The 20,332-nt window shown below is 33.5% G+C and overlaps 1 protein-coding gene across 4 annotated transcripts in view; it reads left to right on the plus strand.

Annotated features, from left to right (window-relative positions):
• KCNH7 (potassium voltage-gated channel subfamily H member 7) overlaps window positions 1-20,332 on the plus strand; it is a 483,013-nt gene that overhangs the window by 415,063 nt on the left and 47,618 nt on the right. For all 4 annotated transcript variants that reach the window (XM_082691246.1, XM_082691247.1, XM_082691248.1 and 1 more), the window contains one exon: window positions 9,547-9,946. In XM_082691246.1, coding sequence (XP_082547372.1) covers window positions 9,547-9,946 — 400 coding nt within the window. The remainder of the gene's footprint in view (window positions 1-9,546; window positions 9,947-20,332) is intronic.

Below are 20,332 nucleotides of genomic sequence, written 5' to 3' on the forward strand. Positions count from 1 at the left end.
CTGAAGTGGTGTCAGGTCAGACGTTTGCCACAGCCATATGGAAGTGGCTTCAGAAATTAACAGGAAGCATGTAGGGCCCCTTCTTGCTAGAATCTTGGTAATAAAAGCAGGTGGGAAAGGCAGTACTGGAAGGCTACACCTGGTGAAGGAAAAGAGTTAGTGTTTTTGTTTCAGATTCTCCCCTTAAGAAGTTTCTGAGCTGACAAGAAAAAGCCTTGTGATGCAGAATGACTTCCACAGGTGGCTAATTTGAATGAAGCGATTAGGAAGGATTTGGTGGGGAAGTGCCATTTGAGTTGGGACTTGACCAGAAAAAACTGGTCTCTTGAAAACACACGGAGAGCATTTCAAGCAAAAGAAAACACCACTGGGGCGCCTGGGTGGCTCAGTGAGTTAAGCCTCTGCCTTCGGCTCAGGTCATGATCTTAGGGTCCTGGGATCGAGCCCCGCATCGGGCTCTCTGCTTGGCAGGATGCCTGCTTCCTCTCCCTCTCTCTGCCTGCCTGTCTGCCTACTTGAGATCTCTGTCAAATAAATATATAAAATCTTTTTTAAAAAATTTAATGTTTAAAAAAAAAAAAAAAACCCACTACTGAAAATGGCCCAACTGGGGAACAAGCTTGGTGTGTTAGAGCAGAGAGGCCGGTGGCAGCTGGGGTGAACCATAGTGAATTGGGAGTTGAGTGCTAAGACAGGAGGATGCAGTGACAGGGACCAAATCACATGCAAACCGTGACATCTGGGGATTTGAGGTTTATTCTGGCTGCAGTGGCGCCTTCCGAGTGGGAACAACATAATCTAACAGATGGTTTTAAAGACCTCCTGGCTGATGGTCTGCAGACAATTTAGTCAGGGTGGAAGCAGGGGAAGGCTTCTTCAAGGCTTTCGAGCTTTTGCTATAATGCAGCAGGAACAAAACAGCAACAGCTTGGACCACATGGTGGCAATAGAGGTGAGGAGATAAAGACACATTTGGGATATAGTAGAGGGGAGCTGTTAGGCTTGTTGATGGATTAATATTGTTGGAGGAGTAAGAAGCAAAGCAGAATTAATGATGGTTCAAAGATTTTGTCATTTCTTTCTTTTTGTTTGAGATATTTTGGAGGATGGAGGTCCTGAAGCAACTTTCCAGATAGGAAAAACCTGGTGAGAAGAAGGTGCATTATGGGAGTGAAATTCCTCTTTGGTCCATTTGAAGTTTGAGGTGCCCATCAGTCATCTGAGTACAGATGGCATGTAGGCAAGTCAGGGACTCCATGAACAACTAGAAAGATATATATATGAGTATAAGAAATAGAAGTGAGCTCCATTAAATTATGAATTAGATATAATCATGGCAAAGACTGGTTTAGACCAGTGATTCTCCCTCAGGATCATGTGCAGATTTTGATGAGGATCTTATAAAAGAGTTTGGATCACATTTGGTAGGTCTAAAGTAAAACCTTGAAAACTTTATTTTTAAAAGTGGCAGGAATTTCTGCTGTTTAGATATGCAAGATTTGGTGGCCTTATCTGGATCAAAGAAGAAATCCATATGCTCACGGGTGAACATTTCTACAAAACAAAGACATAAATAATCAAGTAAAGCAGTGGTTTTAAGCTAAATATAAGGCAGCCATGATTTCATCATTGCTTAACTCTAGCTGAATTATTAAAATGTTTTTTTCTATGCATCACAGCATCTCAGATTACCTTAGAGAAAACAATTTTGTCAATGTCAAAATAGTTAATTAACTATTAGTGTCTTCCTTGCCAATTTCTCTAAATGGTAGGCTACTGTAATATTTCAGTTCTATTTACACTCAGCCCTGAAGAAGGAAACCTATTTGAATTTTGGATCTATATTATTTTATCTATAAAACATATATCCTAGCAATGCTGAGGATAGCTTGGCATATACATTTTTACTAAAGCAGAATTACACATATATTTTATATGAACAGAATTGCCCACTTTTTCAAAACACTCATTTAATGTTTTAGCCTAAGTAAAAACAAATCTTCTACTAATAACTAGAGGATTTTCCAAAATATTAAGAAAATATGTTGAAGAAAGGAATACTGACAGGGGTCCTGGATGGCTCAGTCAGTTAAGCATCTGACTCTTGATTTCCACTTAGGTCATGATCTCAGGGTCCTGGGATCAAACCCCACATTGGGTTCCCTGCTCAACAGGGAGTCTGCTTTTCCCCCTCCCTCTGCCCTTACCCTCTCATTCTCTTTTGGTCTCTTTCAAATAAATAAATAACATCTTTAAAAAAAGAAAAGAAAGAAATGCTGGCAATAACTAGGCTTTCCGATGTCATTAGTATCTTCCTATTATTAATGCCATCCAGACAGACCAAGGAAGGAAAAGAGTCTCTATTTCTTAATTTTTGCATCATCAAATATCATGCCACCCATAGCAAATTGTCTCAATATCACTGATGCAAGAGAACAACACTATTGACTCTGTCTCCAAAAAGTCAACTTTTCATTACCTCCCTCAAGTTTTCCCATATTTTGCTTATCTGAATTTCAAATCTATCAGCTGTTAGAATCTAGAGCGTTCTCTTTAGTTACAGACTTCATTAACGTCTTCCTCTCCGGAAAATTAGTATTTTTTGTTTGTTTGTTTGTTTTTTATTAACTACTTCCTTTGTGGACCTCTCTGGATTCCCACTTTACTGTTACTTTTCATGAATCCTGAATACAAACAAGGTCTTCGAAACCTAAGTATATACAGTGCTCTTTGAGGGGAAGTTTTAATAGAAAAGAGGAGTTTCTGTTGACATTGATATGTTTGTTTCAGTAGTCTATTAGATGCATCATAGAAAGGATACAAGGGAAAACTTAGCAAGCATCTGTATAGAAATTCAGATCACCTTGTCAGAATTCTTTCTGAACCTAATATCTACAGCAGTTGCCATTATTTTGTTAGAAGTGAATTGCTAAAACATTAGACATACTAATGTTCAAATTTAAAAAACAAAATACATTTTGAAGAACTGTATACATAATATATTCCTACCCATAAAGTGACTGTGTCTCCATTTAGATAGTTCTTGGAAGTTAAGGCAGATGTCTCCATTGGCTTATATTTGAGGTTGTTGGTCATGCCTCTAAAAATCTGTTGTTTGACAAGTAAGAGACGCAGGGTCCCCAATGCAATAATTTTTGAACCAAGGAAATATAAGAACATTCCATAAAATAAATGTGTTTTTCATTTAGCTGACCATTTATTCATCATGTATGTGTGATCTTTTGTCTACAATTTGCTAGAGATGACAAAAGGTTCAATTTTTGGTTTAATATTTCTCAAAACAAGTCAAATTCTCTTTTTAAAATATAACATCCAAAATTTTTTATTCATTGTAACATTTGCTTATTACTATTTAAAATCATTTGATGACCAGTTATCCATGTTATTGTAACTAAAGAAAGGGAAAATGAGTTCAAATTGCAGCAAAATAGAATGTTAATTATAAACAAAATAAAAATAAAAACATCTTGACAGTAAAGGTTGTTAAACATTGGAGTGAGTTTCACAGGGAGGTTGTAAATTCTTGAGTTTGAAAGTCTCAGTTTGTGGAGGAATTTGTAAGGTTTGGTATGAATAAAGAAAGAATAAATTAGGTGATTTCCTTAAGGTTTGTTATATACTCAAAATATGGTTTCTTTTTTATTATTGCATTAGTGAATGTGTCCTTAGAAATATTGGAAAAAGTGTGACTCAAACTGAACAAAAAACTCAAAACTAGTTTCAATATTGTTAAGTTTTATTGGGTAAGCAATTCATGGAATGGTATATATAAGCGACAGAGCTTAGAGGAAATTAAAATAAAACCTGAAGCAAAACATGAGTGTAGAGTTATGAAATGTGTTACTAAGTGTTCCCATTTCCCCACTTGTACCCAAATATTTCTTGACAAACAGAACAGAATGATGGATTAAGGAGAAATTTTCAGTGATGATTCATTCTTTCAATCCTGTAGGCAAAACTAAAGATCTCATACTTATATTTCCCCATTTATAAATAAATAATTCTATCCACTTACTACAGGCAAAAGTTTTAGAAAAGTTTTAGAAAACTTCTGAAATAAAGTATTTTAAATGTAAAATTCTTGAAAATGCTTACTTAAAATTTATTTTGAAAATTATTGAGCATAATATTTTCTCTTATTGATGAGGATTTCTCGTTTAAGTGTAACCGGCTTTATTCTTAAGAAGAGAATTGTTTGATAATAGTAAGAAGTCCCCTGTTCTAATTTCAGGCCTTCAGAAAGAATTTCACTTACACTAAGAAAGGATATTACCTCATCTATTGTAAAATATCTAGTAAAAAAAAAAAAATCACATGGTCATCTTGAGTCTGGGTCTGGTGTTTCTAAAATTGCAATTTTTTAGAGTATATATATTTAAAATAAAGTTTAGTTAAGAAAGTCATATTTAATAAAGGAAACTTACTTCTACCTCAGTATTAAAAAGTATCTAGGGTTTCATTTTATTTTTAAAATTTTTTATTTTTTTTATTTGAGAGAGAGAGAGAGCACATGCCAGGGAAGGGGCAGAGGAAGAGGGAGAAGCAGACTCCCTACTGAGCCAGGAGCCTAACCTGGGCTTGATCTCAGGACTCTGCAATCAAAACCTGAGCCAAAGGCAGACACTTAACCAACAGAGCCACCCAGGATCCCTGAAAGTATCTAGGGCTTTAATAAACTATGATATGGGCACATTTAAAAAAAAAAAAAATTTAAATTGGATGATACGCTTCAACCACCCAGAACTTGAATAATTTGAATTGCCAGAGGAAGAGTTATTTTACATTTTAAAAGTTATGACAAAGTACATTAAAAATAAAGTCCTAAATAAGTATACTTTCTTTACTGTGGCATTCAGGCAGAAAGAGTTTGCAATATCATTCAATCACAGTTAAAGGAGTTCAGGTCTGAAATGGCATAGGTACTAATGAGGCAGAGCCACGGCTTGCTAGAATTCATTATGTCTCCTTGGCTACAGTTCATGAACAGAACCAAAAAACAAAGTACTTTGCTTCAAGCTACGGCAAACTAACTCACCTATTCCTCCACCTTACTTACTATTATGATATCTTGCAGGTCATAATCACATAATCACAAGAGTCTTGTGAGCTCTTATGCTTTTTTAGTCTACCAAAAGTAATAATAAACAGCATTTTTTCTAATACCAGTAAAAAGTTAAGAAATAACATCTAAGAGAAAATTTTTACCTCTACTCTTTTAAAATTATTGCACAGTTTAAAAGATAATTTTATTTGTATTTTTAAAAATTAGGAAAAAACCCCACAAAAATAGATTTACATAATATGTCTGAAATTAGAAATTAGATATACCGTGAGTGAAATATATATGCCAAAAACATTCTAGTTAGCCAAGTTTTGACGTTAATACAACTATAAGGTAGTTGTTGGTCTCATTTTTCATTTGCACATACTACAAAGTGAGTACATTGAGCTAAACAGTGGGGATTAATAGTCTCCAACAAATCAGCAAGAGGAGATTGATCATTCTTTAGGCTACTGTCTCTGAAATTTTGGTGCAATCGTTTTTCTCTTTGTGTAATATGGGCAAAACACTTTAAATCTTTAAAGAGATATTTAAAGAAGAAGAAAAGAGTTATTGCCCTCTTAGGTGTCATCTACAAGATATTCTGTATGCAACAGTAGCTAAGGAAGAATACCCAGGTGTGTTAGCAGCATCTTGACAACAATAAAAATAAGATCAAGTCATTTGTTACATTGTCAAACAACATATGTGATTATTCTTGATTATATGTTATGAAATCACAAGAGAATAGCTTTGACTGTTGAAGTCAATTTTCACTCATCCTTATGAAGCAACTGAAAGGTGAAACAACTATTTCGTTATTTCTCCCCGTTTTCTCTCCCTCTACTTTTCTCTCCTTCTCTCCCTCTTCCCTCCCCTCTTGCTCTCTTTCTCTCCCTCCCTCTTGCTCTACAACTTCAATAACTTTGTTGGAATATGTCAGTTAGGTTGAGACTCCATCATGTGCTATATTTCTTAAGTTTTTTTTCCAGAAAAGATGTTACTTATGTGTTATTATATAAATTACATTCATTTATCTGCTTAAAGAACTTACTATCACCTAGGTTCTATCTCATTTTGATACAATCCTAGAAGAATCAGATGTTTTTTTGAAAGAAGGAGAAAGGAGGGAGGTAGCCTACACAGCAAATTGATTCCTTTTTCTTTTTCTTTTTATAACATCATTTTTGTTTTACTATCTTGGCAGCTAGAAGAATCTTTAGTACTTATTATCACAACATGTTATTAAAACATCTCATTTGTTTTGAAGCATTTAACCTCATTAACCAAATACCCTAGAGAATTTTCATTATATTTCACTTATTTTTGAGGTTCAGAGAGAAATTTTCTTTCAAAGATAAGTTTTGAACAATTATCTTCAAATGCTTCTGATTTCTCAACACAAGTAAATAGGTAACAGAGCAAGGAAGAAAAACACACAAACTGAAACTGTGAAGTGTAGAAAGAGACACATTGAACCAAGGTGATTTCTGTTACTGAAGTCCAAGCAGTCAGGGCATCTAAATGATGCTCTTGTCTTTAACATTACTGCCATTTCCTGGGGAGGCCACAAGCCCGGTGTTACGAAGCCTCCAGCTAGAATTCTAGCTATCAAAGTAATGCATTTGGAAAATGTGTAAGTTCTATCAATCTATTTCACAATATAGTTTTCCTGCTTACTGATGGAAACTAAAGCACATGGGATATTTAAATAACATAGAAAGCTAGTATTTATGGGGCATTGTCTACAACCCTGTGAGGAGGCATTATCATACCCATTCAGAGATGAAAAAATTGAGGTTTAAAAATTAAATAAACAACTTGTCCAAGATGACAGACTGGTATGGATGCAGAATCCATACATACATTTGTTTGTTCCAAAGTTCTAGCACCTAACAAATCAGCTAAAACAGACATCACTTGGCATCAGGGAAATACAAATCAAAACTACATGTGGTATCACCTCACACATGCCAAAATGGCAAAAATCAACAACACAGGAAACAACAGATGTGGGCAAGGATGCAGGAGAAATTGGAGACCATTACACTGTTGGTGGGAATGCAAACTGGGGCAGCCACTCTGGAAAAAAGTATAGAAGTGACTCAAAATGTTAAAAATAGAACTATCCTACAACCCAGCAATTGTAGTACTTACCCAAATGATACAAACATACTGATTTGAAAGGGAACATGTACCGCGATGTTTATAGCAGCACTATCAAAAATTGCCAAATTATGGATAAACATCCATCAGTTGATAAATGGAAAAAGAAGTTGTACATGTATACAATGGACTATTACTTAGCCATCAATAAGAATGATATCTTGCCATTTGCAACAGTGTGGAGCTAGAGTATATTATGCTAAAGACAAATACCATATGATTTCACCCATACATGAAATTTAAGGAGCAAAATAGAAACAAAAACAAAAAATAAGAGAGAGAGGAAGGCAAACCATAAAAGACTACTAACTATAAAGAACAAACTGAGGGTTGCTGGAGGGGAGGTGGGTGGGGCTGGAGGGATGGGCTCAATGGGTGATGGGGATTAAAGATGGCACTTGCTGTGATGAGCCCTGGGTGTTATACGTGATAAATCACTAAATTCTACTCCTGAAGCCAGTATTACACTATATATTAACTAACTACAACTTAAATAAAAAGTTGAAACAAACAAAAAAGAACCAACTAAATTTGAAAAAAAAATATATAGCTGCTCAGTTAAAATGTTGATAATTCAAATGATGGAAGTTGATTTTTCTTCCAGAGAACTACCTAATACTAACTTAAACTCTCCATTTATTGATCAAGAAGAGATAAACTCTTTACATCTGTGAAGAAAAAGAATACTGTTTTCTCTATTCCACCTTGAAAATTAGTAACTCAACATTGAAAATAAGGAAGATCCACTTTTCCACACAATCCATAATGAGTAAAGACCAGAGCCCAAATCTGATAAGCACATCCCAACTACATAATTTTCTCTCATCTCTAGTAGGTTCCAATACAAACTGAAAAGAATTCAGTGGAGACTGAAGGATCTCCCCTTCTCCTAGTGACCACTCTGGCACAAGAAAAAGGAAAGAAAGAAAGAAAGAAGATAGATGATAGATAGATAGATAGATAGATAGGGAGGAAGGAAGGAAGAAGGAAAGAAAAAGAAAGGAAAGAAAGAAAGAAAGAAGAAAAGAAAGAAGGAAGGAGAAAGGAAGGAAAGAAGAAAGAGAAAGAAACTACAACACTTATTATGGAATATTAATGAAACTATTTTTCTTAACATTTAGTGCTTTTTTTTTCCAAGTCAATATGAAAACATAGAGGGCAATAGCTCTGACATGTGCTATTTCTTTAATTAAAATATAAGCGTTCTTAATGCAGTTGGTAGTACTTTGCAAAATAAACACCAACAATGAACACATAAAATGACTCAATAATTGATTGGTAAACACCATGTAACTATGGAATAATTATATGCCCTGTGAATTATATAGTACTTATAGCTGACATTATTTAGGAAACCTAAGAATTGAACTTGTAATTTGTACTTATCAGATTTCAAATCTAAACAACCAGTTAAGTATCCTGCTATTATATAGAAGTGTCCTATCATTAGATACCTGGTCAGTAATAATCATACAATTAGTTACACATATCACATCCCAAAGAAAAATACATCATATCATTGCGACATCAAGGAACAATTCATCAATGTAACACATTTGGAAAGTAAAAATGAATTTAAATATAGTGCATAAGGCATGCATACAATCATCCAATAAATCTCCCAATGATGTGTTTGCCTGGCTCATTATGTGGGCTTCTCTCAACTTTGACATCAGCTCCTCAGCAAGACCTTCTTTGGCCTTTCTTTCTAAAGTCACCACCATGCTGACCATGCCCTCAGACACCATCTCTCATACCACTCTGTTTTATTATCATTATCACACTTTTCACCTTGAAATGAGCTTATTGTTTGTTTCTTTAAAAAACAACTTTCTCTCCCCACAAGACAGTGAACCTTGTTTCTCCTCATTAGAGAAGGCATTTTGTCTAGTAAGTAAATGTCTCTTTCTGTTATGAAAATGATCATGTCTGCCTGCTCAACACTATAATCCCAGTGTGTGACCGTTATTAGCCACACCAGCAACACACAGTGATGTTTATTGGTGAAGGGATAATTTCCTGAGTATTCGTTATCTGAGTAACCAAGGGACTTGGTTAGAAGATAAAACTGGACAGGTGGAGTCTCTGTCCCATGGGTCTTGCATGTCACTATAATGAATTAATGTGCCACAGACTTTAAAAGTATTTCCCAAAGCAGATGTAAAATTTTTTAAAAACCACCTTAATACTTGATTCAAATATGCATTCATCCTCAATGCTGCCATATTGTTTTAACCTGTTTTACTTACTTGGCTTCACAGAAACATACACTGAATTGTTTGCCAACCATTTCTGACCATACACATTTATTTCCACAGACAACAACATTAATTGGTCTTTTGAAGACAGCTCGACTCCTTCGACTTGTGCGAGTGGCCCGGAAACTTGATCGATATTCAGAATATGGCGCTGCTGTTCTAATGCTCTTAATGTGCATATTTGCCCTGATAGCTCACTGGCTGGCTTGCATTTGGTATGCAATTGGGAATGTAGAAAGGCCCTACCTGACAGACAAAATCGGATGGTTGGATTCCTTAGGACAACAAATTGGGAAACGTTACAATGACAGTGACTCAAGTTCTGGACCGTCCATTAAAGACAAATACGTCACAGCACTTTACTTTACCTTCAGCAGTTTAACCAGTGTAGGATTCGGGAATGTGTCTCCTAATACCAATTCGGAGAAAATCTTTTCAATCTGTGTCATGTTGATTGGCTGTAAGTAGATTTCTCTTTTGTTATCTATTAGGATAAAATATCACAGAATTGATATCTGTAGACAATTCAGAGTAAGGTGAAGAAAAAACTATCGAAAACTGTAGAGATAACGGAATTACATATATGGGTATTATATTCTATCAAACCTGATTCTGTCTGTGAAGGGGAGATGCCAAAAGGACTTTCAGAGCCTCAGAAAACCACAAACATAAACTGGAATAATGTAGATCTTGGGATTCCAGAATTCATACTTATAGTTCACTTTTGCTGCTGTAAAACGACTGGTAGTGGTTATTTTCTATTTTAAGCTGAGACCAGATTAGAGTAGGAAAGAATAGCTTATATTACTAGATAGATAGAAATATATATACACATACATATATATATATATACACATGTTACTAGATATATATATATATATATATACATATATAACATATTACTAGATAGAAAATATATATATACAGATATAACATATATAACATTTTATTATAACGTATATTTCTATGTAACATATATTTCTATATAACATATATAATATATATTTCTTAAATATATCTGTATAGACAGATAAATATATATATATGTATTTTTCACCACTTATTTGCTAAAAATTCCTTTCCCTATGATATTATTCCAAAGTTTAAGTGATTGCTCTTTACCTTGTAATGGGGTGATGACATAAGCATCATTAAGAGATATATTTTTACAATAAGAAATAAAAATTATATGTTCAACTAAAGATATTTTAGTATTTTTAAAAATCATAGTGTGGAGTCACTAAAGATAACTGATGTGATACCAAGTTGCAGTTGACTAAACCATAATGGAATTTTAAAGCTTAAAAAAGGGCATCATTCCTAGATGGTGTACAAATCTGAAAATAGATCCAGAGTTGATTTTAAATGTTCACATATAGCAAATGAAATGTATTTAGGTATGCCTTATTTATGAAACTTGTATCAATTCATCCAGTTTATTGTTCATTGTATTTAAAATTTGCTTTTCATATATATGTCTCAGTATTGTTATTTTAATAAGATTTGTATAGGTAAATAGCATTATATTCTAATAACTCTTGAGATAGTCTACAGATTCAGGCTAAGTCTGGGCTACAAACACAGAAGTAGCCTTGCACCCAGAAGGAGATGGAAAAGGGACCTACTAGGAAACACAGAAAAATTAATTCCAGAGAGATTGAATCTCTCAGGACAAACACAGTCCCAACCACTCTGTGATTATAACTGCTAGTAAATATCATATAGTGATTTATCAATTTTAGTGAAATAGGTAGAAAACCAACAAAATTTTTAAAAGTTTGTTCCTAATTATTCAAACATCTATGTAGAAATAAATATTTTTAAATAAATAAAACAGAACCTACATTTTGAAACTTAGAAATTGCAAGAAAGAATTTTCTAACCTGCTAACCACTTAGAAACTCCCACCACTTGTGAGGATTATGTTAAATACATAGTACTGTTTATGAAGTGAATTATGTTAAATTAGGGAAACTCAGTTCTTTATTTGGTTTATATCCAATCTCTAATACCTAAATCAGGATAATTGGCAGTCTTTTTTCCTTCCTTCCTTCTTTCTTCTTTCCTTTATTCCTTCTTTCCTTCCCTCTTAAATATAATACAAGGCTATTTCTATAAATTCTAAAAGAAGGATACTTATTTTCTGCAGATATTTTTCATCTTTTAGAAAAAGAGCAATTGGTCTAATTAATTGAGTAGAGTAAGATAGAACCTCATTCCACATAATATACTTTATTGAGTAATGGACTTGGTTCTATAAACCTTAATCAAAAGGGAATTATGTAGAGCTCAGTGTCACACAGGAAAAAATTTATAGGTATTCCTGGGGAGTTCTGTCATCACCTGTTATGCTACAAATAAAAAAAGTCAAATTAAGACTTAAAACTTAATAAGAAGAATGCCCCAAAATGTGCTTAGCCATTTCATGTATATGGGTGCACCTACACATGGTATTTCCATTCAGATCCAACTGTGTTAGAAAACGATTTGGTTGTCTTTGTTTAGTTATATTTCTATACTAAACACATACTCCTTAGATCATGAGTGCCCTGATTTAAGCCTAACTGGGTTACTCAGTTAGTTAAGCATCTGCCTTCAGCTTAGATCATGATATTGGGGTCCTGGGATCCAGCCCCACATCAGGCTCTCTGCTCAGCAGGGAGTCTGCCTCTCCCTCTGGCCCTCCCCCTGTTAATGCTCTCTTTCCCTCAATCTCTCACTCTCTCTCAAATAAATAAAATCCTTATAAAAATAAAAATTTAGGGACGCCTGGGTGGCTCAGTTGGTTGGACGACTGCCTTCGGCTCAGGTCATGATCCCGGAGTCCCTGGATCGAGTCCCGCATCAGGCTCCCAGCTCCATGGGGAGTCTGCTTCTCTCTCTGACCTTCTCCTCGCTCATGCTCTCTCTCACTGTCTCTCTCTCAAATAAATAAATAAAATCTTTAAAAAAATAAAATAATAAAAATAAAAATTTAAGCTTAAAATAATATACAATATCTTAAAAAATATGATGTGAAATATTGTGTATTTACTAACACTAGTTATCAAGGTGTACTCTCTCATCATCCCTAAACTTCTTTAAAACCAATCTTCATTCAAAAAGAAAAATTTGAAGCCAAGTTGTAAAAAACAAAGCATCTACCATCTCTCTTACAACAATATAATTCAAGGAAACTAAAAATTAAACATAAAAAGAGATCATCTAACTAAATGCAAATGACTCAAATGTCTGTAGATATATTTTAAAAGCTGTTGTTTGCAAAGACAGTTACCAACTGTATTGCTGAATGTGTACAGACAAGAGTGACCAGAGAATTCATTTTAAAAATGTATGCAATTCAAAACAAAAAATAAAGAAAAACTTAAGCAGCCATTAAATAAATGTAAATATAAATTATTCTCATATATTTATATCTATGTATTATACTATATGTTTATTTTTTTGAAGATTTTATTTATTTGACAGAGAGAGATACAGAGAGAGAGGGAACACAAGCAGGAGGAGTGGGAGAGAAAGAAGCAGGCTTCCTGCCAAGCAGGGAGCCCGATGTGGACTTCGATCCCAGGACCCTGGGATCATGACCTGAGCTGAAGGCAGATGCTTAACAACTGAGTGACCCAGGCACCCTATAGTTTATATTTTTGTTCAAATATTATAAATATAATATACACAATAATTTTAAAAATACATAAACCAGTAAATGAAGGTAAATGTATTCCATCTCTAACCTTCTTACAAACATCTTGGGAGAATTTCTTGTTTTATAGCATGTGAAAATTACTGGATTTCTGCTTTTAGCAATAATGGAATAACTGAAAATTTACCACACTCCCACAAAATTTTTGAAAATAACAGAAAACTGAATAGAATACAGAAGGCAATTGTTTTCAGTCATTGGAAAACAGTAGGGAATTTTGATTTCTGAAGAAGGAAAACAAGCAAGATGGACCCCATGATATCTTCAGCTTTCTGCCAGGAGTCACTCTCTGGACCAAACTGAAAGGAAAAGCAACATAAGCAGATAACAGTGATCCCATCCAGTTAAGAAAACAAGATCAGAGGTCATGGTAACTAGAGTGCTAAAATTTGCAAGACAGACAACGAGAAAAGAGGCAGCTATGGCAGAAAAAAGCTCCACTGTTAAGCAGAGGTACCTCTTGGATCTACTGATTAATACTAAGTCACGAATGCATGAGGGAAACTTGAGGCCTATCTAATACATACCAGAAGTACCATAAATTGAACAATTTCCTGACCTCACATGTATTAAAAATACTCAGATCCCTGTCAGAGTGAAAAGCCCTCATTGAATATCAAAAGTATTTATTAGAAAATTCGGAAAAATAGTGCTATAATACTAGGGCTAGTCTATCCCTAACAAAGCTTAAAAAATAAGCCTCAAAAGAAACAAACTGATCTACAAGTATTTTAACTCTGTGTAAGAACAATATCCAACATTCATACCAACATTAAACAATGTTCTATTTAAAGTGTCCAGAATTCATTTAAAAATTGAAAAGTTAAGAATAAGAAAATCTAAACAATAATGAAAAAAAAATTTAACTCAGAATCAATAAAGAAGATGTAATATATACTTACAATGGAGTATTATTTAGCCATAAAAAGAAAGAAAAAAGAATGAGATCTTGCCATTGTGACAACACAGATAGACCCTGAGGGCATTATGTGCTAAATGAAACAAGTCAGACAGAAAAACACAAATACCCTATACTCTCACTTATGTGTAGAATCTAAAAAACAAACAAACAAACAAATAAACAAAAACAAATACAAACAAAAATAGCCAAGCTCATAGATCCAGAGAACAAATGGGTGGTTACCAGAGGCTGGGGGTGAGGGGCAGGTAAAATGCGTGAAGGGAATCAAAGTTACAAATTTCCTCTTAATAAATAAATAAATAGGAATATAAAGTACAGTATAGTATAGTGAATGTAGTTAATAATACTGTATTGTATATTTGAAAGTTGCTTAAAGAGTAAATGTTAAAAGTTCTTATCACAAGAAAAAAACTTTGTTACTATGTGTGGTGATGGATATTAACTAGACTTTTTGTGATGATCATTTCTGACTCTATACAAATATCAAATCACCATGTTGTACTTCTGAAACTAATATAATGTTGTATGTCAATTATATCTTACTAAAACAAACAAACTAAAGCCCGGAACCAGAATTGACAGAAATGATGAAACTAGCAGACAATACCAAGCACTTTAACAATTGTGTGTGTGGACTTCCAGAAAAATGGGGAAGGGAACCATAAGAATATTTTTTAACTGGCTGAAATTTTTCCAAAATTGGTAAAATCTAGAAACCACAGATTCAGAAAGTTTAGTGAATCCCCTAAGCAGGCAAAACACACACACACACACACACACACACAAAAGCACATCATACTCAAATTACTGAAGACTAATGATAAAGAGAAAAAGTCTTAATAAAAGTAACCAGAGGGGAAAAAATAAGACACATCATGTACAGAGGAAAAACATCAGTTTGAGAACATATTTTTTATTAGAAACAATGCAAGCCAGAACACAATGTAATAAAATCTTTAAAGTGCCCAAATAAAAACAAAATCTGTCAACACAGAAATATTGGTTCAATTAATCTATCCTTCAAGAGTGACAGACAAATAAAACCTGACATAATTCATCACAAGCAGAGTATAAGAAATTATAAAGTTTTTCAGGTAAAAAAAAAAAATGTTATTAAGATGAAAATTTGGATCCAGAAAAACAAATGAAGAACACCAGGAAAGGTTAATATGTAGATAGATTTAAAAGATTTTTTCCCATTTTTAAATGTCTTCAAAAAATAATTTTTAAAGCAAAAATTAGGAGAATGAATTTTAGGTTTTATAACATATGTAGAATTAAAAATGTGACAATAATAGTATAAAAATGGAAAGAAGGAATGGAAGTATATTGTTGCAAGATTCCTGCATTATCCATGAAGAGCTATTATATTATTTAAGGTCCAGAGTGATAACTTAAAAATGCATACTGTAACTCCTTCAACACAGCTAACAAATGAATAGGGAAGATGAAATTAAATAATAAACTTAATAAAACCAAACGATAGGAAATAAGAGAAATGGGAACCTAGAGAAAACAAATAACAAAATGGTAGATTTAAACACAGCCACATTAATAATTCCATTAAATGTAAGTGAGCTAAACTCTCATTAAACTGCAGAAATTGTCAGACTGTTCTGAAAAAAGTTTCATCTCTATCCTATCTAAAGAAAACACTTAAAATATAAAGAGACAGGTAAAAGAAAAAGATGGAAAGAGATGTGCCCATATTCACTAATTATGAGAAAATGTAAAGAGCAGTATTGATTTTAAATCAGACTTGAGGACAAGGACTATTACCAGAGACAAGGTAGCCACCACAGTCCTAAGTGTGTAAACACCGAGTTACAGAGTATTACATTAAGCAAAAACTGACCAAACCTAAAAGAGAAATAGACAAATTCAAAAGACAAATCTACAGTTATAGTCAGCAATTAACACTCCTCCCTCTATGTTTCATAGAATCAACAGACAGAAAATCAGTAGATATAAAAGACTTGAATGATACTACCAATTAACTTGATATATTGGCATTATAGAATACCAGCAGAATACACATTCTGTTTTAGTGTATGTGGGATAATCACCAAAGATAGACCATATGCTGGACTACACATCAAATTTTCAAGACAGGTCATATTCTTTTTCTTTTTCTTTTCTTTTCTTTCTTTTTTTTTTTTTTTTTTTTTACAGAGAGAGATTACAAGCAGGGGGAGAGGGAGAAGCAGGCTCCCCCCTGAGCAGAGAGCCCAATGCAGGACTAGATCCCAAGACCCTGGGATCATGACCTGAGCCAAAAGCAGACACTTAACCAACTGAGCCACCCAAGCACCCCATATTCTGAACCAGAAACAAAACAAAAACTCAACAAATTTATATGTATTGAATCATACAGAGTATATCTCTGACCACAAGAGAAACCAGAAATCAATGAGAGAGAGAGAGAAAAGGAAGAAGAAAGGAAGAGGGGAGAGGAGGGAAGGGGAGGGGAGGGGAAGGGAGAGAAGAGAGAAGAGAAAAAAGAGTGGTACAGATATTTGGAAAGAAAGTAAGTAACAGGGCGCCTGGGTGGCTCAGTGGGTTAAAGCCTCTGCCTTCGGCTCAGGTCATGATCTCAGGGTCCTGGGATCGAGTCCCGCATCGGGCTCTCTGCTCAGCAGGGAGCCTGCTTCCCCCCTCTCTGCCTGCCTCTCTGCCTATTTGTGATCTCTCTCTCTGTCAAATAAATAAATAAAATCTTAAAGAAAAAAAAAAAGGAAAGAAATAAAGTAAGTAACAGACTTCCAAATAACCTATGGTTCAAAGAAAAAAATCACATGGAAAATTAGAAAATAATTTAACTGAATGAAAATGAAAATAAAATGTATCAAAATGTGAAAGAGACAGCTAAAACCATGCTGAGAAAGAAATGTGTAGCTTTAAGTGTTTTTATTTAGAAAGGAAAGATCTAAAATCAAAGTCTAAGCTTCTAAGACAACCCAAACTGAACATAAATATAGAATAAATAGAGATAAGAGCAAAAGTTAACAAAATGGAAATCATGGGAACATTAGAGAAAATTAATGGGAGTATATTCTGACTTTTTAAAACACCAGTAAAATTTATAAACTTCCAATTAGACTAATGAAACAGAACATAAATTACCAATGTCTTGTACGAGAGATATCACTACTCATTATAAAGATATTAAAATAATAATAAAATAACATTACAAATTAGTTTATAATAAGTATGACAATTTAGATGTGATAGAGAAGTTATTTGAATGATACAGATTACCAAAAATGAAACAAACAAAAAATCCTGAACCATACAATAAAAATTGATAAATTATATTTCATCAAAATTAGTAACTTTAACTTTACAAAGGACACTGCTAGGAAAAAGAGCATGCAAGTGTTAGACTAGAAGAAAATATTCTCAACACTTAGATCTAAAAAAAAAAAAAAAAAGACTTGTATGTAGAACATACCAAGAATTTCATACAATTCTATAATAAAAGACAACTCAATTTAAAAAAAGAGCAAAAGATTTAAATAGACATTTCAAAATGTATGAATGACCAATAAGTATAGGAAAAGACGTCATTAGTCATCAGGAAATGCAAATTAAAACTCAAAAGAAGTATTACATGCCCACTACAAGGTTAGAATGAAAGATTGGCAATACCAGCTGTTAAGTTGGAACAATTGATATTGTCATCATTGGTGGAAGGATTATAAATTGACACATGTTTGAGAACAGTCTAACAGTTTCTTATAAAATTATACATACCACACAATTCCACTTCTAGGTGTTTAAGGGGAAATGGTAATATGTGTCCACACAAAGACTTGACACAAATGCTCATGGCAATTTTATTCATAATAGCCCAAACCCAGAAACAGTGAGATTTCTGTCAACAGAAGAGATAAACCAGTAGTGTCAAGCAACCCAAACTAGAGTGAAAAAAAAAAAAACAAATTACTGATACATACAACAACAGAATTAATTTCAAAGACATGTTAAACAAAAGAAGTCAGATACAAATGAATACACACATGATTCCCTTTATATGAAATCCTAAGAAATGCAAACTAACCTGTAATGACATACATTGGAGCTCAGTGGTTGTCTAGGTTCTATAGTGAGTGTGTAGGCAGCCAACAAACACAAGGGAATCTTTTGGAGTAATGTTCCATATCAAGAATGTTCCATATCTTGATTGTATTTGCAGCAGCATATATACATTTGTCAAAATTAATCGATCTGTACAATTAAGACAGATTTATTTTATTATATGTAAATGATATGCTTATAACATCTAAGTTTTTAAGTTAAAACTTTTAAAAGTTCGTGTAATGGGTAGAAAAGAAATTTATTTGTTCTATAAGCACATTTCAACTAATGCCTAATGATCAACTGAATTTACTAGTTTGGTTAGCATATCAGATTTTGGGTGGTGTGTTGAAGGAAGTTTTAGGATATACCTGATTTATTTCTATGATAGCTAAACCTAGAACAAACCATTTTGATGAAATTAGAACTCGCTATTGAGGAAAGCTAAATAAAATATTGAGTTGAGGAGATAAATTTCCTTATATAGTCTGCCATCTTACTTTTGACTCATATTTTATGCCAATTGATGGGCATTAACTAAATGATATATAAAGAATATGATTATACTGTGTTTCTCTCTCGCTTACAGCTTTTAGCTCTGGTTGCTCCTAAAAAAATAGAAAAAATAATTCATGCCTTCATTACAATTTTAAAAACCATCACACAGAACTACCTAAGAGAAATACATGTTATTCATGTATTCAACTATATGCTTATAATCTACATTTTGCCATGTTGTCAGCAGGTGGAAATGCCTGTTTGTGACCCAAACTAATGTCTTGGTTCATTTTTATGGCAGTATGGAGATAAAACCACAATATGGAAATGAAACCATAGTATTTATTACAAACAAAACAAGGTTTTCCCTGATTCTCCACAAAATATGTGGGTTAGGTAAAATAACTGGCATTGATTATGTGCCCTCTGATTAAATCAAGTGAAATTAATCTGTATAAACTAAACTATTTCCTTAAAAAAATGGTAGATACTTTGGAGATATAATAGCATGCATAAATATTTCCAACACTACAATTAGGAAGAGTAAAATACATTCTTCACATGAATCTCCTTTAATCACAAGAATCAGTTTCAGGCAAGTATTGCTAACTCTCTTCTTAATCAACTATTCATTTACTTAGATTAGGCTCAAGTCTTTTCTCTGTGGAAGATCCAACCTAAACAGCTTGTCTATCTTACTGAGAATTACTGTCTTTTACACATTCCAATTTAGGCTCCCTAGAGGTCTCCCCAACTCTCATCCCTTTAAATAGATAAAAAACAAAGGATAATTCCTTTCTCTGTGACATTCTCTTATTTGGGATATCTATGGCAAACAAGGACCATACTAAGCTAAAGACAAAGATAAGATGGAAAAGAAAACAAATGACCAAGAAGATAAATTGTTTTAAAATGCTTAACCTGAATCAGGCCAAAATCTACTTCAAAAATGATTAAGTGGTTTAAAGAAGTAATGGTTTGTAAAGTGTGGGGGAGGGGGAGTTGGATTTGTTGGTTGAATACAGTTGAATCAGACACTTTAAGCTGTTCATTTTTACAACCTGTTCGGAATAGAACAATTCCAGTGTCTTAAACATAACACTACTTCTCTCTAAGGTTTTAACACACACCCAAAGATCAAAATACAGACCATGTATCATGATTTGACTTACTGTAGAGAATACAGCACTTTTTTAGAATTACTAGAAACTGAATATAAACATAAAAGGAAAGAGAAGTTACTCAAATAACTTGTTAAATCACAAAGATTTAACCTGGCCAGAAACCACTTAAAAGGGTACTCAACCTAAGTACTGAAATGTATGGCAAGGATTGTTCGAGCAGTTTCTCTCTTCTCACAGATGAAAGAAAAAGGTGTTTCCCATTTTTTTCTAGAAAAATAAAATTCCATCCTCATATTCTAAGCCAGGGATACCTATTTCACATGTGGAAATACTGTAAAAATGAATTATTTTAGATTAAAAATTGCATACAAATAAATACTCTAAGGAAATTATGAGTTCCTTAGAACAATTTATCATTCTTTAGCAAAACCAAAGTATTCAAAATAACCTTAAGATTTATAATAGATTTTTTAATATTAATAGGTTAAGTTTGAGGCCAAAAGTCAGAGATGTCACAATTTAAAA

This window comes from Mustela nivalis, assembly GCF_964662115.1.
Source record: "Mustela nivalis genome assembly, chromosome: 11".
NCBI lineage: Eukaryota > Metazoa > Chordata > Mammalia > Carnivora > Mustelidae > Mustela > Mustela nivalis.